We start from the raw sequence: 12,993 nt of genomic DNA, 5'->3' as shown, positions 1-12,993 counted from the left end.
GTGTGCTTCACAGCTGAAATAATAAGCACGGCTATTGAAATGGGGGACCCCTATAAGACCATTAAATCCAGGGTCTAAAATTACCTAGGTGCACCACTAGGTAGAGGGGCCAGGTGTCCTACTTTACAAAGGACAGTCCTCTATTTGATGGGCTGCCCCATCCAAGTTGCCCATCCGCAGTTAGCAGCTGGACAGCAGACTGAGCAGCCACACAGGTCACCTAATCAGTCTTCTCCACTATGGTGGTATGTATTGTATTTCTGTTTAAATTACAGTTATTATTTCTAAATTTGCATCTCTACATATATATTTACATATGCATATGTTATGCAAATTGGTGAACTCTTTTTTGGAGATGCGTAAGTGGCCACTCTACCACTTAACCTCTCACCTGCCAGCAATAGTCATCCCTGGCCAGCCTCATTCCCTTGCTTCTTCCCAAGCTGGGCTTGATGAGCGAGTAAGTGGGACTGGAGCATGGAGATGATGGGAGGAAGGGGAGAAAGGGAATGCTCCTGATTTTTTTTAAAAAATCAGCCCACAGGGCCTTTTCTCCTTTCTGGAGCACCTATTCCTCCATTTATTTACCCTGCTAGGATGCTCTTAGAGAACTCCAAAGGCCCAGGTCCCTCCTGCCTTGTCCACACACTGACATGGATTCCTGCACTGAGCAGGGGGTTGGACCTGTAGGACCCTTCCAACCCTAGTATCCTATGATTCTATGACAACACCCCCCCCAGCACTCCTACCTTCTTGAGCTTCTTCGTCCAGGGTTTTTGTGCCCGCTGGAAGCCACTTTCCAGCTCACAGGCCTCCTTGAAGCCCCCAAATAGCTTGCGGTGATAGGAATCATGTTGCCAGGCCCGGATGCGTCCGGCGTCCTCTGCAACCAAAGCCCTTTGCATCTCCATATGTAGTCGACTCAGTCGTTCAGAAGCCCCCAAGAATGCTTGCCAGGCCCGTAGCAGGGAGCCATACACAGGACCTAGAAAAGGGGCCAGGGGCGGGGGGGGGGGGAGAAATGATGGTGAGGTTTCATATGTTGCCCCTCCCGAGAGCAAAATCTGTGAAAGAAACAGATTCTCATGGATTCTAAAAATGCAACCCTGACGTTGCTTTTAAGGGTTAGAGTCTGTATTGTGGTTAGGGATGTACGAAAGTCACTTGCCTTTTCGCAGGTGTGATTCGCGGTGGGGGGGAGGCACTCTGCACTTCCCCCCAAAATCCTAACCCGGCCGGCTCCACTCCGCGGCAACTCTGCGGAGCCGCCAGCCGGGTGCATTCGCAGGCGTCTGGAGCCTGCGGACACAAATGGCGGTGGCTACGGCGGCCGCCATTTGTGTTCTCTTTTTTTGCCGTGATAGGCTACATAAATATTTACGTAGCCTATCACGGCAAAAAAACAGGAACGCAAATGGCGGCGGCTACGGCGGCCGCCATTTGCGTTCCCTTTTTTTTGCCGTGATAGGCTACATAAATACTTACGTAGCCTATCACGGCCTCCGCAGGGACGCAAATGGCGTCCCTGCATTAGCTGTGATAGGCTACATAAGTATTTACGTAGCCTATCACGGCCTAAATGGGGAAGCGAATGGCAGCCTCGTCTCAAAGCAGCGCGAATGGCACCAGGTAAGTGCTCCGTTTCGCGCGCCTTTTGTGGGGTGGTGGGGTGGGGGGCTTCGTTCCGCCACGGATTTCAGGGGGCTGAATGCACTGGCATTCAGCTTCACTGAGATCCGTGGCGGAATTCTCTGACATCCCTAATTGTGGTCCATGTGTGGAGACCATCTGACTTACATAGCAAATGTTTCCAAGTGGTAACTGTTTATGTACCTCATGCCACTGAGGTGATTTTCTCCCCCGGCACAAACGTTGAGGGGAAAAACAAACACATTTGCACTGGTATGAAGAAAATGGTTTCACCGTTGACTCATATGCTGAACGTTAGCACATGAATGATGTACCACAAAAATGTCCTAACCTAGCTCCAAAAGCAATTTTACCTGGCCCCTAGGAGCCCTCCCAAAGTATTTGTCAATGTGTGGTAAAAGGTTTGTCCGCTTATACTGAAAAGAATTATTTTCAGAAGTTGTAAGGGATATTCCACATTTTTTGAAGTTACATCTCCCGTGTGGTGTTTGAGCTATGCTTGAGTACACACGGGCTATAACTATGCTGCTAGATGGTCCCAACTTTATTACTGACCCTTCAGGGGATCCGTTTGTGTGGCAAAATACACTTCCTGCCCACATATTGTTGTCTGCAGAATAGAGTGGACCCCCAGAAAACGGGCATTGGCTATCCCTGGCTTACTATATGGTAACAGGTCTCTTGTAGAGTGATATTACATGGCCTCCAAATGGCAGCCATTATGCATAAACTTCCCTCAAGAAGGTATTCTCATGCTTTGGTCAAGAATATAGCTGTTTACCCCAAAGGAAAATATTACACATGCAGCTTCAAATATGTATAGAGAAACGACTTACACATTTTATCATTAAATAATGAAAAACAGAGTGCCCATATACTGACATATACCCAGGCTCTTAGTTCATAAGCAGTTTGTAAGAAAAGAGGAAGCGGGGTCATAGAACAGGTAGCTGCTTCGTTGATCCCATTCATGGATAATTAAAGCAAGGTTTGGTGTCTCTATCCCTGGTCCAGGAGCAAAGAAAAAACACTGGCGGATTTATTCAGAAAAGCATAATATAAATATGTTGGGCAGCCCTAAAGCATGTTGACTCAGAATTATGTTCCCCTGTGTGCCATGAAATGTACTAAGTGCGTAAGATTTCAGCCATAGGCGTGTACAAAAGAAACATATCATTCTAACTATTTATTATTTTTTTATTTGCTATATTTATAACCCACCTTTTTTCTCCATGGAGCTCAAGGCAGCAGACAAGGCTGTTCCCCTCCCCACTTTCATTTTGCCCTCGCAACAACCCTGTCAGCTAAATCAAGCTTAGCATGTGTGACTGACCAAGGCCACCCCGTGAGCGCCATGGCTGAGTAGGGACTTGAGCCCAGGTCTTCCCAGTCCTTGTCCAGCACCCTAACCATTGCACCACACCAGCATTCCCACACAGCAACAGACATTAAAATGCTGCTGCAGGTCAAGTCTCGGGATTACAGAATCTATAGATTTACTTAGATCATTTTAGAAAGCAAGTCCATTCTGTCCCGCATTTGCATAGGCGGTCAACACCATGTATCCAAGGGAAAAACTGTTTGGACAGATCAAAGCAAAGATATGACAGTGTTATTAGAAAATCCGATCCTCATCAGGAGAAAAGCTTTCTTTTAAATGGAGAAATGTCACAGCCCCATATTGAGGAAGGAGGTATCTGCCTGTCTTTTGAAGTTATGACTAACAAAGGCCTCTTTACAGAAGGCTTAAACCAGGGGTATTGAATCTCAGGCCGGTGGGCCAAGCCTGGCCCATCTGGGCTGCCATTCCAATCCTCTGGGGCTCCCCAGAAGGCCCCACCCCCTTTCCCTGGCCCCACCCCTTTCTCCCAACCCCCAGTCATTTGGTAGTTTCCCAGCTTTTGCACAGTTTTTTCCCTAATCTAAAAGGTTGAAATGCCTCTCCTAAGGCTTAATGACTGGCAGGAAGAGCTTTAAGCTAAAATATGCTAGTATTTATGGTGTTTTTCATATTTTGGCCCCACCCCTTTTGCCTTTGGCCAGACTTGCCACTAGAATGCAGCCCTGAAAAGCTTCTCCAAAATGGAATTTGGCCCTTGGACTGAAACAGGTTTGACACCCTTGCTTAAACCTTGGGGTTTTGGAAACCTCATTATCATAAGAAATCTCATTATCATGTCACCACCAAGAATAAATAAAATGGTGCATAGAAAGTTCAAAGGGGAAGATGCAGAATATGTGAACATTGGTTCCATTTTATATATTCCAGGAACAAAAAGGGACAGCAGACTTTTGATCGTAGGCAAAGTTTTATACTAAAGACAGTAGCAACAATATTAACGGACACTAAAAACATATCTGCATTTCCATCACCATGATTCTTTTGAAAACCTGAGTTTTGGAAGCAGAATGTATTATGCAAATTAGGCATTAACATCCTCAGAAGAAGGGCCTAGCAACTCACTTGCATCGACGAGGGGCCGCCACTTGCGAGTCCACTCCTCCATCATCAAGGCATAGCTGCGTTCAATCTTTGCACGCTCCTGGAAACAGGCGACAATCTGGTCACAGACACGATACCCATCATCCAGGCGCTTTACTGTGCTCTGATAGTGATTGGGCTGCAGAAAAATGAAGGACAGGAGCAGACTCAGTTTGGATGGTGTAGGGACAAGGGAGCATTTCCCTTTCAAAACAATGTCCTTGACTTGACACATTTTTCCTAGTCATATGGAGTCCTGTCTCCTAAGGATTCTAGTTTAGCTAACCAAACCTCATTCCCTTGCCTGAGAAAGAGTGAGTCCTTGTTCCCAGAACTTCCTGATCTCACCCGCTAGACTAGAGATGGGAAGATGGCGGAGTACAGTCCAATGCATAGTGTCTACCGGCTGATTGTGGGGGCTCTTGCCAAGAATGCTGAATGAGGTAGATCCACCAAAACGTTGCTTATGCTCTTAAGCAGGAGTGCATAGTCAGAACTACTTAACACACATTTGTTATGCCTGACTTATGAAGAGATCCTGAGTATGCAACTCTTGCTTGGTACATTCAAAACACACTATGGACCATAGGGATTCTAGTTCAGCAACAAGTAAACCATGCAACCATGAAGTCGGCCCACCCCCGAGCTAGTCTGTTCCCAAATCCTCTCAAAACCCCTTCTCTAACTCCTTATTTCCTCCAAGAACCTGGGAATTCTAGTTATCAGCATCCTTGCTCCATCCTATTACACCTCCATTACTCTTGAGGGAATCCAGAATAAAACCCTCAATACTTCCCCTGTAGGGTGGTCAGGTGACCTATTTTACAGAGGACAGTCTTCTATCAAAGAGCTATCAGAGGACTGTTTAAAGTTGCCCTCTATTTGATGGGCTATCCAGTCCAAGTCTGGCTTAAAGTCAAAGAACCATCACAAAGGAGAGCAGGGGCCTTGAAGTTGCCCTCATGGACAGGAGACTGAGCAGGCACACAGGTCACTGAGCAGGCACACAGGTCACCTCATCGGTTTTCCCCATTATGGTCAGCTGTATTGTATTTCTATTTAAATTATAGCAGTTATTTTTTGGTGATGCACTTCCTCTTTTGGGGGGAACGTGTATATGGCTGCCCTACCCACTCCCATCTTCCCTCCCCCACCATGCCATAAAGGTCATACAATCTCAACTCCACTGACTTCTACCCAAAGGATTCTCTTGAGACAATGACCACAGCAATACCCACAAGAGCCCATTACACTCCCCGCCCAGCTCCACTGTGTGACTGCCCTGCTTTCATCCACTCACCATCCAGAAGCTGTTGGTTGTAGGCTCATCTGCAGCCACCTCACTGTATATCACAGACATGGTGTCACCTGTAGAGGAAACAGGGGTCAAGGGCAAACTGCACATCCAAAAGCAGGAGTGTGAACCTGTGGCGTTCCTAGAGTCCTTGGACTCCAGCTCCCATCAGCCTCAGCCAGCATGGCCAATAATCAGGATTCTGGGAATTGTAGTCCAACAACTTCTGGAGAGCCACAGGTTTGCCATCCCTGCCCAAAAGTATCAAATAAAGACACTCATATAGATCGGGGTCCCCAACACAGTGCTCACGTGGGCAGCTCCAGTGGGTCCCATACAACTCTTCACTACCTGCCCCCTTCACATACACACAAATTAATAACAAACTGAAAAATGTTAGGCTGACAGGTTCTCTTTCCTGTTCCGGAATATGCTGCTGATCACCTGTTCAGCAGGTAGTAAGAGAAAACAAGGCAAAGGGGTAGAGGGAAGAGAAAGAGCAAGGCTAGAGCCTAGACAGGGGAGAAATAGTGAGGCTGGAGGTGGAGAGAAACAGCAAGACAAAGGGTTTAGTGAGAGCGAAAGAGCAAGACTAGGGGCTAGAGAGAGAAAGAAGGCAACTAGGGATGTGGAAGGGTGCAAAATAGTGAGGAAAGGGGTTGGGTGAAGGGAAATAGCAAGGCTCGAGGCTGAGAGAAGAAAGACAGAGAGACAGAGACAGAGAGACAGAGAGACTGAGCACCAAGGGGAAAGGTCTGTGTGGATGGAAAAAGATGGGGTGGGTCAGGAAACAACTCTTTTCATTTTCCCCTCCCTCCCAGCCTTAGCCTTGCTATTTCTCTCCCCCTCCACCTCTTGACCAGCCGGGCCCCCATGGCAGCCATTATGTGTCTAGCCACATGCTTTGTGGGAGCCATTTTGCAGTGCTGCCCATAGCAGTTTCTCAAATTCCCAAATGTGCCCATGGGTCCAAAAAGTTGGGGACCCCTGATATCATTGAAACGCAGTTCCTGAATTCAGCCTCTTTGACAGTGTGTTCAAGAATAGAACTGATGGTGGGCCTTGCAGGTAGGGGCAGGCTGTTCTCACTGCCCAACCCCCACTGAGGTCTTATGGGAGAGCCTGCGATCTGGAAGGCAATTGTTTAAAAAGGATCAGGAAGAGAGGGTGATGTGAACGACCCCTGCCTGAGATCCTGAACAGATGCGGCCAGTCAAGAGAAGACATTACTGAGCTAGATAGACATACAGTCTGACCCAGTGGAGGCTGGTGGCTCCGATTTTGGTGGGGCTGTAAATCCACTCTGGGTTTCAGTCCGAACCAGGCTGACGTCTAAAGGAGCTATCCAATGTGCTGAACCTATTTTGGTGGTAGGGTTCAGCACCTTGGATAGCTCCTTTAGAGTTCTGCCTGGTTTGGACTGAAACCCACATGGATACACAGCCCCACCAAAGCCACCAGCATCCATTGGTCTGACTGGGTATAAGGCAGTTTCTTTATAGCCCAGGGATGGGCAACGTGTGGGGCTTTGACCTACAGCTCCCAAGCTCCCTTGCCATTGGCTATGCTGGTGAGGGTGATGGGAGTTGTAGGCCAAAACATCTCGAGGGCCACAAATTGCCCACCCCTGCTATAGCCCCTCTGAAAGTACAGAAGCATAGCTGCAGATTTTTGCTCATCAACATTAAACATGGTCTTATGCTGAGTTCGCCCATCAGCCAAGCCTTGTCTGCTCTGAACAGAAGCCGTTCTCCAGGGGGCTCAGGCAGCCAGAGCTGCCTTCCTCACAAGACAAAATAAAGGCCACTTTTATATGATAAGCAGGCTCCAATGGTCAGGAATTAGGACTTTCGATCAGGATCTACACTGACCTTCCCCAACCTGGAGCCAGTGGCCATGCTGGCTGGGGATCATGGGAGTTGTAGTCCCATCTGGAGGGCACCAGGTTGAGAAAACTGATTTATGCGCGTGTGCACTCGCGCGCAGTCATCACAATGTGTTTCTCTAGCCTTGATTAAGTACAAGATCCAGAAGGATGAAATCCAAAGTGGGATTCAAAGAAGCAGATGTGTGACCAGCATGGAATTGAGCAGCATTTTATGAAGTGCTCAAATTATGGGGCAAAAGGTAAGGAGGCCCTTAATGAAATCTATAAAACCCAACTTTATTTGAACCCAACCATATCATCCCCCCACACACACACACACACACCCTGGAGCCTTCAAAAATAAGTAGCTGCTAAGGGGTCCAGGGCTACCACCACCACACCGCAACTTGAGCACCGATCTCATGTGGCTAGTTCCCACCTCATCTCCTAGCACATCTTTAATGTCCTACGACTGACCTTGGGAAAACTATCTTCTGATTCTATCTATTGATCTTGTAGAACAGGGGTGCAGAACCTCCCTCCTTCTCAGGGTCCCAATCTAGCCCTCCGGGGTTCCCTAGAGAGCCAGACCGCCTTCCCTTGGCCGCATCCCCTTTCCCCTGCCCGCTGATTGTTTGGAGGTTTCCCAGCATTTGCATGCTTTTTCCCCATTCTCAGAGGTTGACATGCCTCTCCTAAGGCTTAGTTACTGACATTAAGAGCTTTAAGCTAAAATATGCTGCTCTTCTCGGTATTTTGATCCCACTCCTTTTGCCTTCGGCACTGTGCTCCACTGGAATGCAGCCCAAGAGAGCTTCTCCGAAATTGAATTTGGTTCCCAGGCTGTTGCTGTAGCCTGAGTTACTCCCCCAGCTCCCCCCAGCTGAATATCTAATGGGGGTGGAAGACCAGGTCCTTCAATCAACCTCCTTACTAACTGTGAGTCTATCTACACTGGTAACTCCATTATTGGACCCCATGACACAGCTTGTAAATAAGTCTGCAAAAGTTACTAGCCTAAAAGCATTTTTACTAGCATGCTGATGGCTGGCAGAAGAGGGCAGAGTGCTCCAGCCTTCCTGTCTTAGCCTGCTCACTCGCCTTCATGGAATTCCACGCACTTGCCTTCATGCAACTGCTAATCAACTATGGTGGCCAGGCTCCTGCTTAAATACAAGGCTGCAATAACATCAGTGACAATATCAAGGGCTCATTCAGATGTTCATCCTTCTGTGTGATCGCCCACCAAATCTTACATTGGTGAAAATGGGGCAGTTCCTACACAAGACTAGAGGATGTTTATTTTATTTTATTTATTTGTTTGTTTGTTTATATAAGTAAGTAAGTAATTTCTATACCGCCCAATAGTTGAAGCTCTCTGGGCGGTTCACAACAATTAAATGGACAAATGGGATACTAAGCATGCTTAATGAGGCTTTTATTCTGCAATCGCCTTACCGCATTCACAGAATGTTACAGAGCATCCAAGATGTCATCTTCAATTTGTAAACCTTCTGTGTTTTCCTACAATTTCAGTGGTCTTTTTTCTTAGCAGAAAAAATCCGTCGAGGAAGAAAAGACAGAATAGTTGCACAATGCCTTTCAATTGGTAGTACTGCTTTACAGAAAACAGCAGACAGTCCTCTGTTGAAGGCATCCTCTGTCTGAAGGCCTGTTCTGTCCAAGTCCAGTTTCAAGATAAATAAACTTAAGAAGGGAGAGCAGCAGGGGCCCTGAAGTTGTTAGCAGCTGGACAGCAGACTGAGCAGACACACAGGTTACCTGGCCACGGTCTTCTCCACTAGTGTGAGATGTCTTGTATTTCTATATCAATTAGAGTAATCATTTCTAAATGTTCATCTATACATATACTTTAGTACATGCTTTTTCTTTTGCAAAACTGGGTCCTCCTTTTGGGCTCTGTGTAAGTGGCCACCCTAGCCCCACCCAAGAATGAAAGAAACAAACAAAAACAGGATTTTAAAGTTTTGACATAACAGCTCCGGTTTGAAGAATGTGCTTGTTTCTTAGAATAGGAGCGTTTTTCTGATTAGAATAGGAACATTTGGGGAAGGGCTGTGGCTCAGTGGAAGAGCATGTACAGTTTGTACGTAGAAAGTCTCTCCAGTTCAATCTCCTTGTAAAAAGATAACGTCACAGGTAATGGGGGAAGCAGCTCTGCCTGGGACCCTGGCAGGATGGGCACTTATGCATCACTAAAAAAGAGGACAAAAGAGGGCACCAAGTTGCATAACATTTGCATCTGCACATTTCTATATACAGGTACCAATTTAAAAATAGTTATTGAAATAAAAATACATCTCGCCATAGTGGGGAAGTCTGTGGCCAGGTGACCTGTGTGCCCACCTGTTCAGTCTACTGACAAGCTGCTGTTGATGAACCACTTCAAGGCCCCGGACTCTCCCTTGTTATGGTTCTTTGACTTTAAACCAGGCTTAGACTGGAGAGCGCATCAAACAGAGGACACCTTCAAATAAAGGATTGTACTCTGCCAGCTCTCCAAAGTAGAAGACGGTCCTCTGTAAAGCAGACCCTGGACATGTACTACCAGTGACAGCGAACAACACTGGGTTAGGTGGACTTGACTCTGTATTAGGCAGCTCTGTAAGTTGTATTAAAAATGAAATAAAATCAGTGACAGCTGACACACTAACCACCTACTCCAGTGGTACTGCTCCAAATTCCACCCACTCAATCTGCCCACACAAGATTCCTCCTGAATCAGAATGGATTTTTCACCCCTTCCAAGCTTTAGTCATCCTCCACAAAGATTCCCTTTAGCTACCATGGCTATGTTCGTGGCAGGGGGTAAGAGATAATTTAATTTATTGTATTTATTGTATTTATTACACTTATTTCCCACCTTTTTCCTCCTTAAAGAACCCAAGGCAGCATACATAATCCTCCTCCATTTTATCCTCACAACAACCCTGTGAGGTAGGTTGGGCTGAGAGTCAGTGACTGGCCCAAAGTCACCCAGTGAGGTTCCATGGCCGAGTGGGGACTAGAACCCGGATCTCCCAACTCCCAGTCCAACACTCTTAGCCACCACACCACACTTAAGGAAGTTACTATTTATTTAAGTACTGATTATAAGCAAGCTATTGTCCTCGTGTCCTGCATCTGGTTAGCTCCTGTGGGAAACAGGATGATGGTTTAGAAAGCCCTTTCTTTGGCCTGATCCAGCAGGACTCTTCTTTTGTTCTTAGGTAAAGGTTTTTGGACTTAAAAATAACTGGTGTTGGATCAGTGTAGATCGATTGAATCCAGTGGGACTTAAATTATTGAGGACTAACTTAATTCCCATTGTTTACAATGGGTCTACTCTAAGTATGGGTAAATCTGGATCCAGCCCTTGTTCTTTTTCAGCTTCGCTGATGCTAATAATTCGTAGAGATTAAGGGCCAAACACAGACATTAATTTAAACTTGTATCTAGCAGTTATGTCTCCCCCACCCCCCATTTTTACTCAAGAGTAGGTGCAGGGCTCCCACTTCAGATCTTAAACTCCCCCCACCTCTCGTGTTAGGGTCCTGATCTGGATTGGGGGGGCTATTCCTACTCTAGAGCAGGGGTGTTTCAGAATCACGCTGCCCAGTTGCATGGAGCAGAACAAGCCATCGCTGCACACACAGAGAGTTCCACTCCAACTCCCAATAAAAATGAACAAAAGACATAGTGGCTAGATACGTATTTAAAGGAATGTCTGTTTTGGCCCTAAAATACACACAGACACAACTAGGGCTTGGCAAGAGGGTTGCAGAAGTCCATGTTGGTTAGGAGGAAATTACTGATTGAATTTCCACTCATTTCTTTGAAGCCACTCCAGGAAATGTGGCAGTCCCACCTAGCAAGGAAAGCTGGCTATGGCGCTGGCGTAAATAAGCACTGCAGTTGGGGATGCACATTTTTGTCTAGCAATGAAATCATGACCCAGCCACAATTTCAAAAAAATCTTCTGGCTGCAGTCCTTTACCCACTTGCCTGGGAGTAAGCCCTGTTGCACTCAATTAGACTTACTTCTGAGCAGACATGTGTAGGACTGCACTTCCAGCCTTTTAACTCCATTTTAGCGCCATCCATTTGCGAGAAACTGACTGTGCAACAACCCAAAATATTTTTGCATATAGGTACCGGAGCACCTCCGGATTCCGGATTTCCTGGCAGCGTTGAGTCACTGAATTGACATGTATCAAAGAGAAAATTAACAGCACAGCTGAATTAAGAAGTTAAGAAACAGGCTGCTGGCAGGTTGCCACTGTGTACAAACTGCTTGAGACAGCTCAAAGCAGCTGTTGTGCAAACACCCTTCCCCTGCCCCCCACCCCTCTAATTAGTCAAGACGACTTTTATTCTGATAGAAGGCATTAAAAAGGGATTAGACAAATTCAGGGTCAGGAAAAGACCTATCAAAGATGACGAGCCATGGTAACCAAACATGCATGTTCAGAAGGAATGTACCTCTGAGTATCAAATGCTGTGGATAAACTACGAGAAGGGCTGTTGCCTTATGTATTATTATATTTATATCCCACCTTTTTTTCCTCTTGCAAGGAACCCAAGACGGCTTACATAGTCCTCCTCCTCTCCATTTTATCCTCTCAACAACCCTGTGAGGTAGGTTAGGTTGAGATTCAGTGACTGGCCCAAAGTCTCCCAGTGAGTTTCATGGCCGAGTGGGCACTAGAATCCAGATCTCCCAAGACTCAGTCCAACACTCTAACCACTATGCCACACTGGCTTATGAACATACAAAGCTGCCAAATCACAGCACTGAGTCAGGGCATTGGTCCACCTGAGTTCAGTATTGTAAACACAAACGGGCAGTGTCCCTCCAAGGTCCCTCCCATTACTTGCTACCTCATTCCTTTAATTCAGGGGTGTTGAACCTCTTTCAACCCAAGGGCCAAATTCCATTTTGGAGAAGCTCTCGGGGGCTGCATTCTAATAGTGGGTGGGGCTGATGACAAAAGGGGTGGGGCCAATACTACCAGCATATTTTAGCTTAAAGCTTTTACTGCCAGTAGCTAAGCCTTAGGAGAGGCATGTCAACTGCACAATGCTGGGAAACCAGCAAACGACTGCTGGTTGGGGGATAGGGGGTGGTCATGAAAAAGGGAGCGTGGCCATCTGGGGAACACTGGAGGGCTGAATTTAGCCCTGACCCTGAGGTTATGCACCCCTAGTTTAACTGAAGATGCTAGGGACTGAATCTAGGGTGTTAACCAGGGGAATTTGGGTGGTCCATCTAGTTTAGCATCTTTCTTGTCACAAACTGGAGAGCAGTTGAGAGGACTAGCACCTTGCACAGAGTCAATATCCATTCCTCAACCTTGTCCTTTAGCCTTGGCCTAGGTAGTAGCTTGCTCAGAGAAGGAAGCACTTGATGGTTTCTGTATTCCCCAGGAGTTTTGAGAATGAGGAGTGTGTAAGGCAGTTGCTAGGCAACCACCTAGACCTTCCTCTCCTTGCTCTGCTGAGAATTGGAAGGAAATCTAGATAGGGTCCAGATTTGGCATCTATGGCAGAAGAATGTGACCCTCAAGGGTAAGGGGAGAAGGCCTCCAAAGGAAGGAGTGGGTTGCTGTGAGAAAGGAGACACCTTCTAGCATCGTACTTGGTGCTGACTAACTCAAGTCAGTCCCTGCAAACACTGCTTCACAGGGTCACACCAGACGT

General features: G+C 46.7%; 1 protein-coding gene across 3 annotated transcripts in view; it reads right to left on the bottom strand.

The window, feature by feature from the left end:
- The window catches only part of LOC146341982 (protein kinase C and casein kinase II substrate protein 3-like), a 45,811-nt gene that overhangs the window by 16,393 nt on the left and 16,425 nt on the right, over positions 1-12,993 (bottom strand). For 2 of the 3 annotated variants that reach the window (XM_084808443.1, XM_084808445.1), the window contains exons 2-4: positions 5,433-5,500; positions 4,115-4,271; positions 750-985 (exon numbers count right to left, since the gene is read on the bottom strand). In XM_084808443.1, the coding sequence (XP_084664569.1) occupies positions 750-985; positions 4,115-4,271; positions 5,433-5,500 (461 nt within the window). Of the gene's footprint in view, positions 1-749; positions 986-4,114; positions 4,272-5,432; positions 5,501-11,334; positions 11,421-12,993 lie in introns of those variants that run through there. The other variant, XM_084808444.1, reaches the window with a different exon arrangement.

Source organism: Heloderma suspectum, chromosome 6, assembly GCF_057233095.1.
Source record: "Heloderma suspectum isolate Gila_16-S chromosome 6, 16-S_ref, whole genome shotgun sequence".
NCBI classification, from domain to species: domain Eukaryota; kingdom Metazoa; phylum Chordata; class Lepidosauria; order Squamata; family Helodermatidae; genus Heloderma; species Heloderma suspectum.
This window is presented reverse-complemented; position numbering and strand designations above follow the sequence as displayed.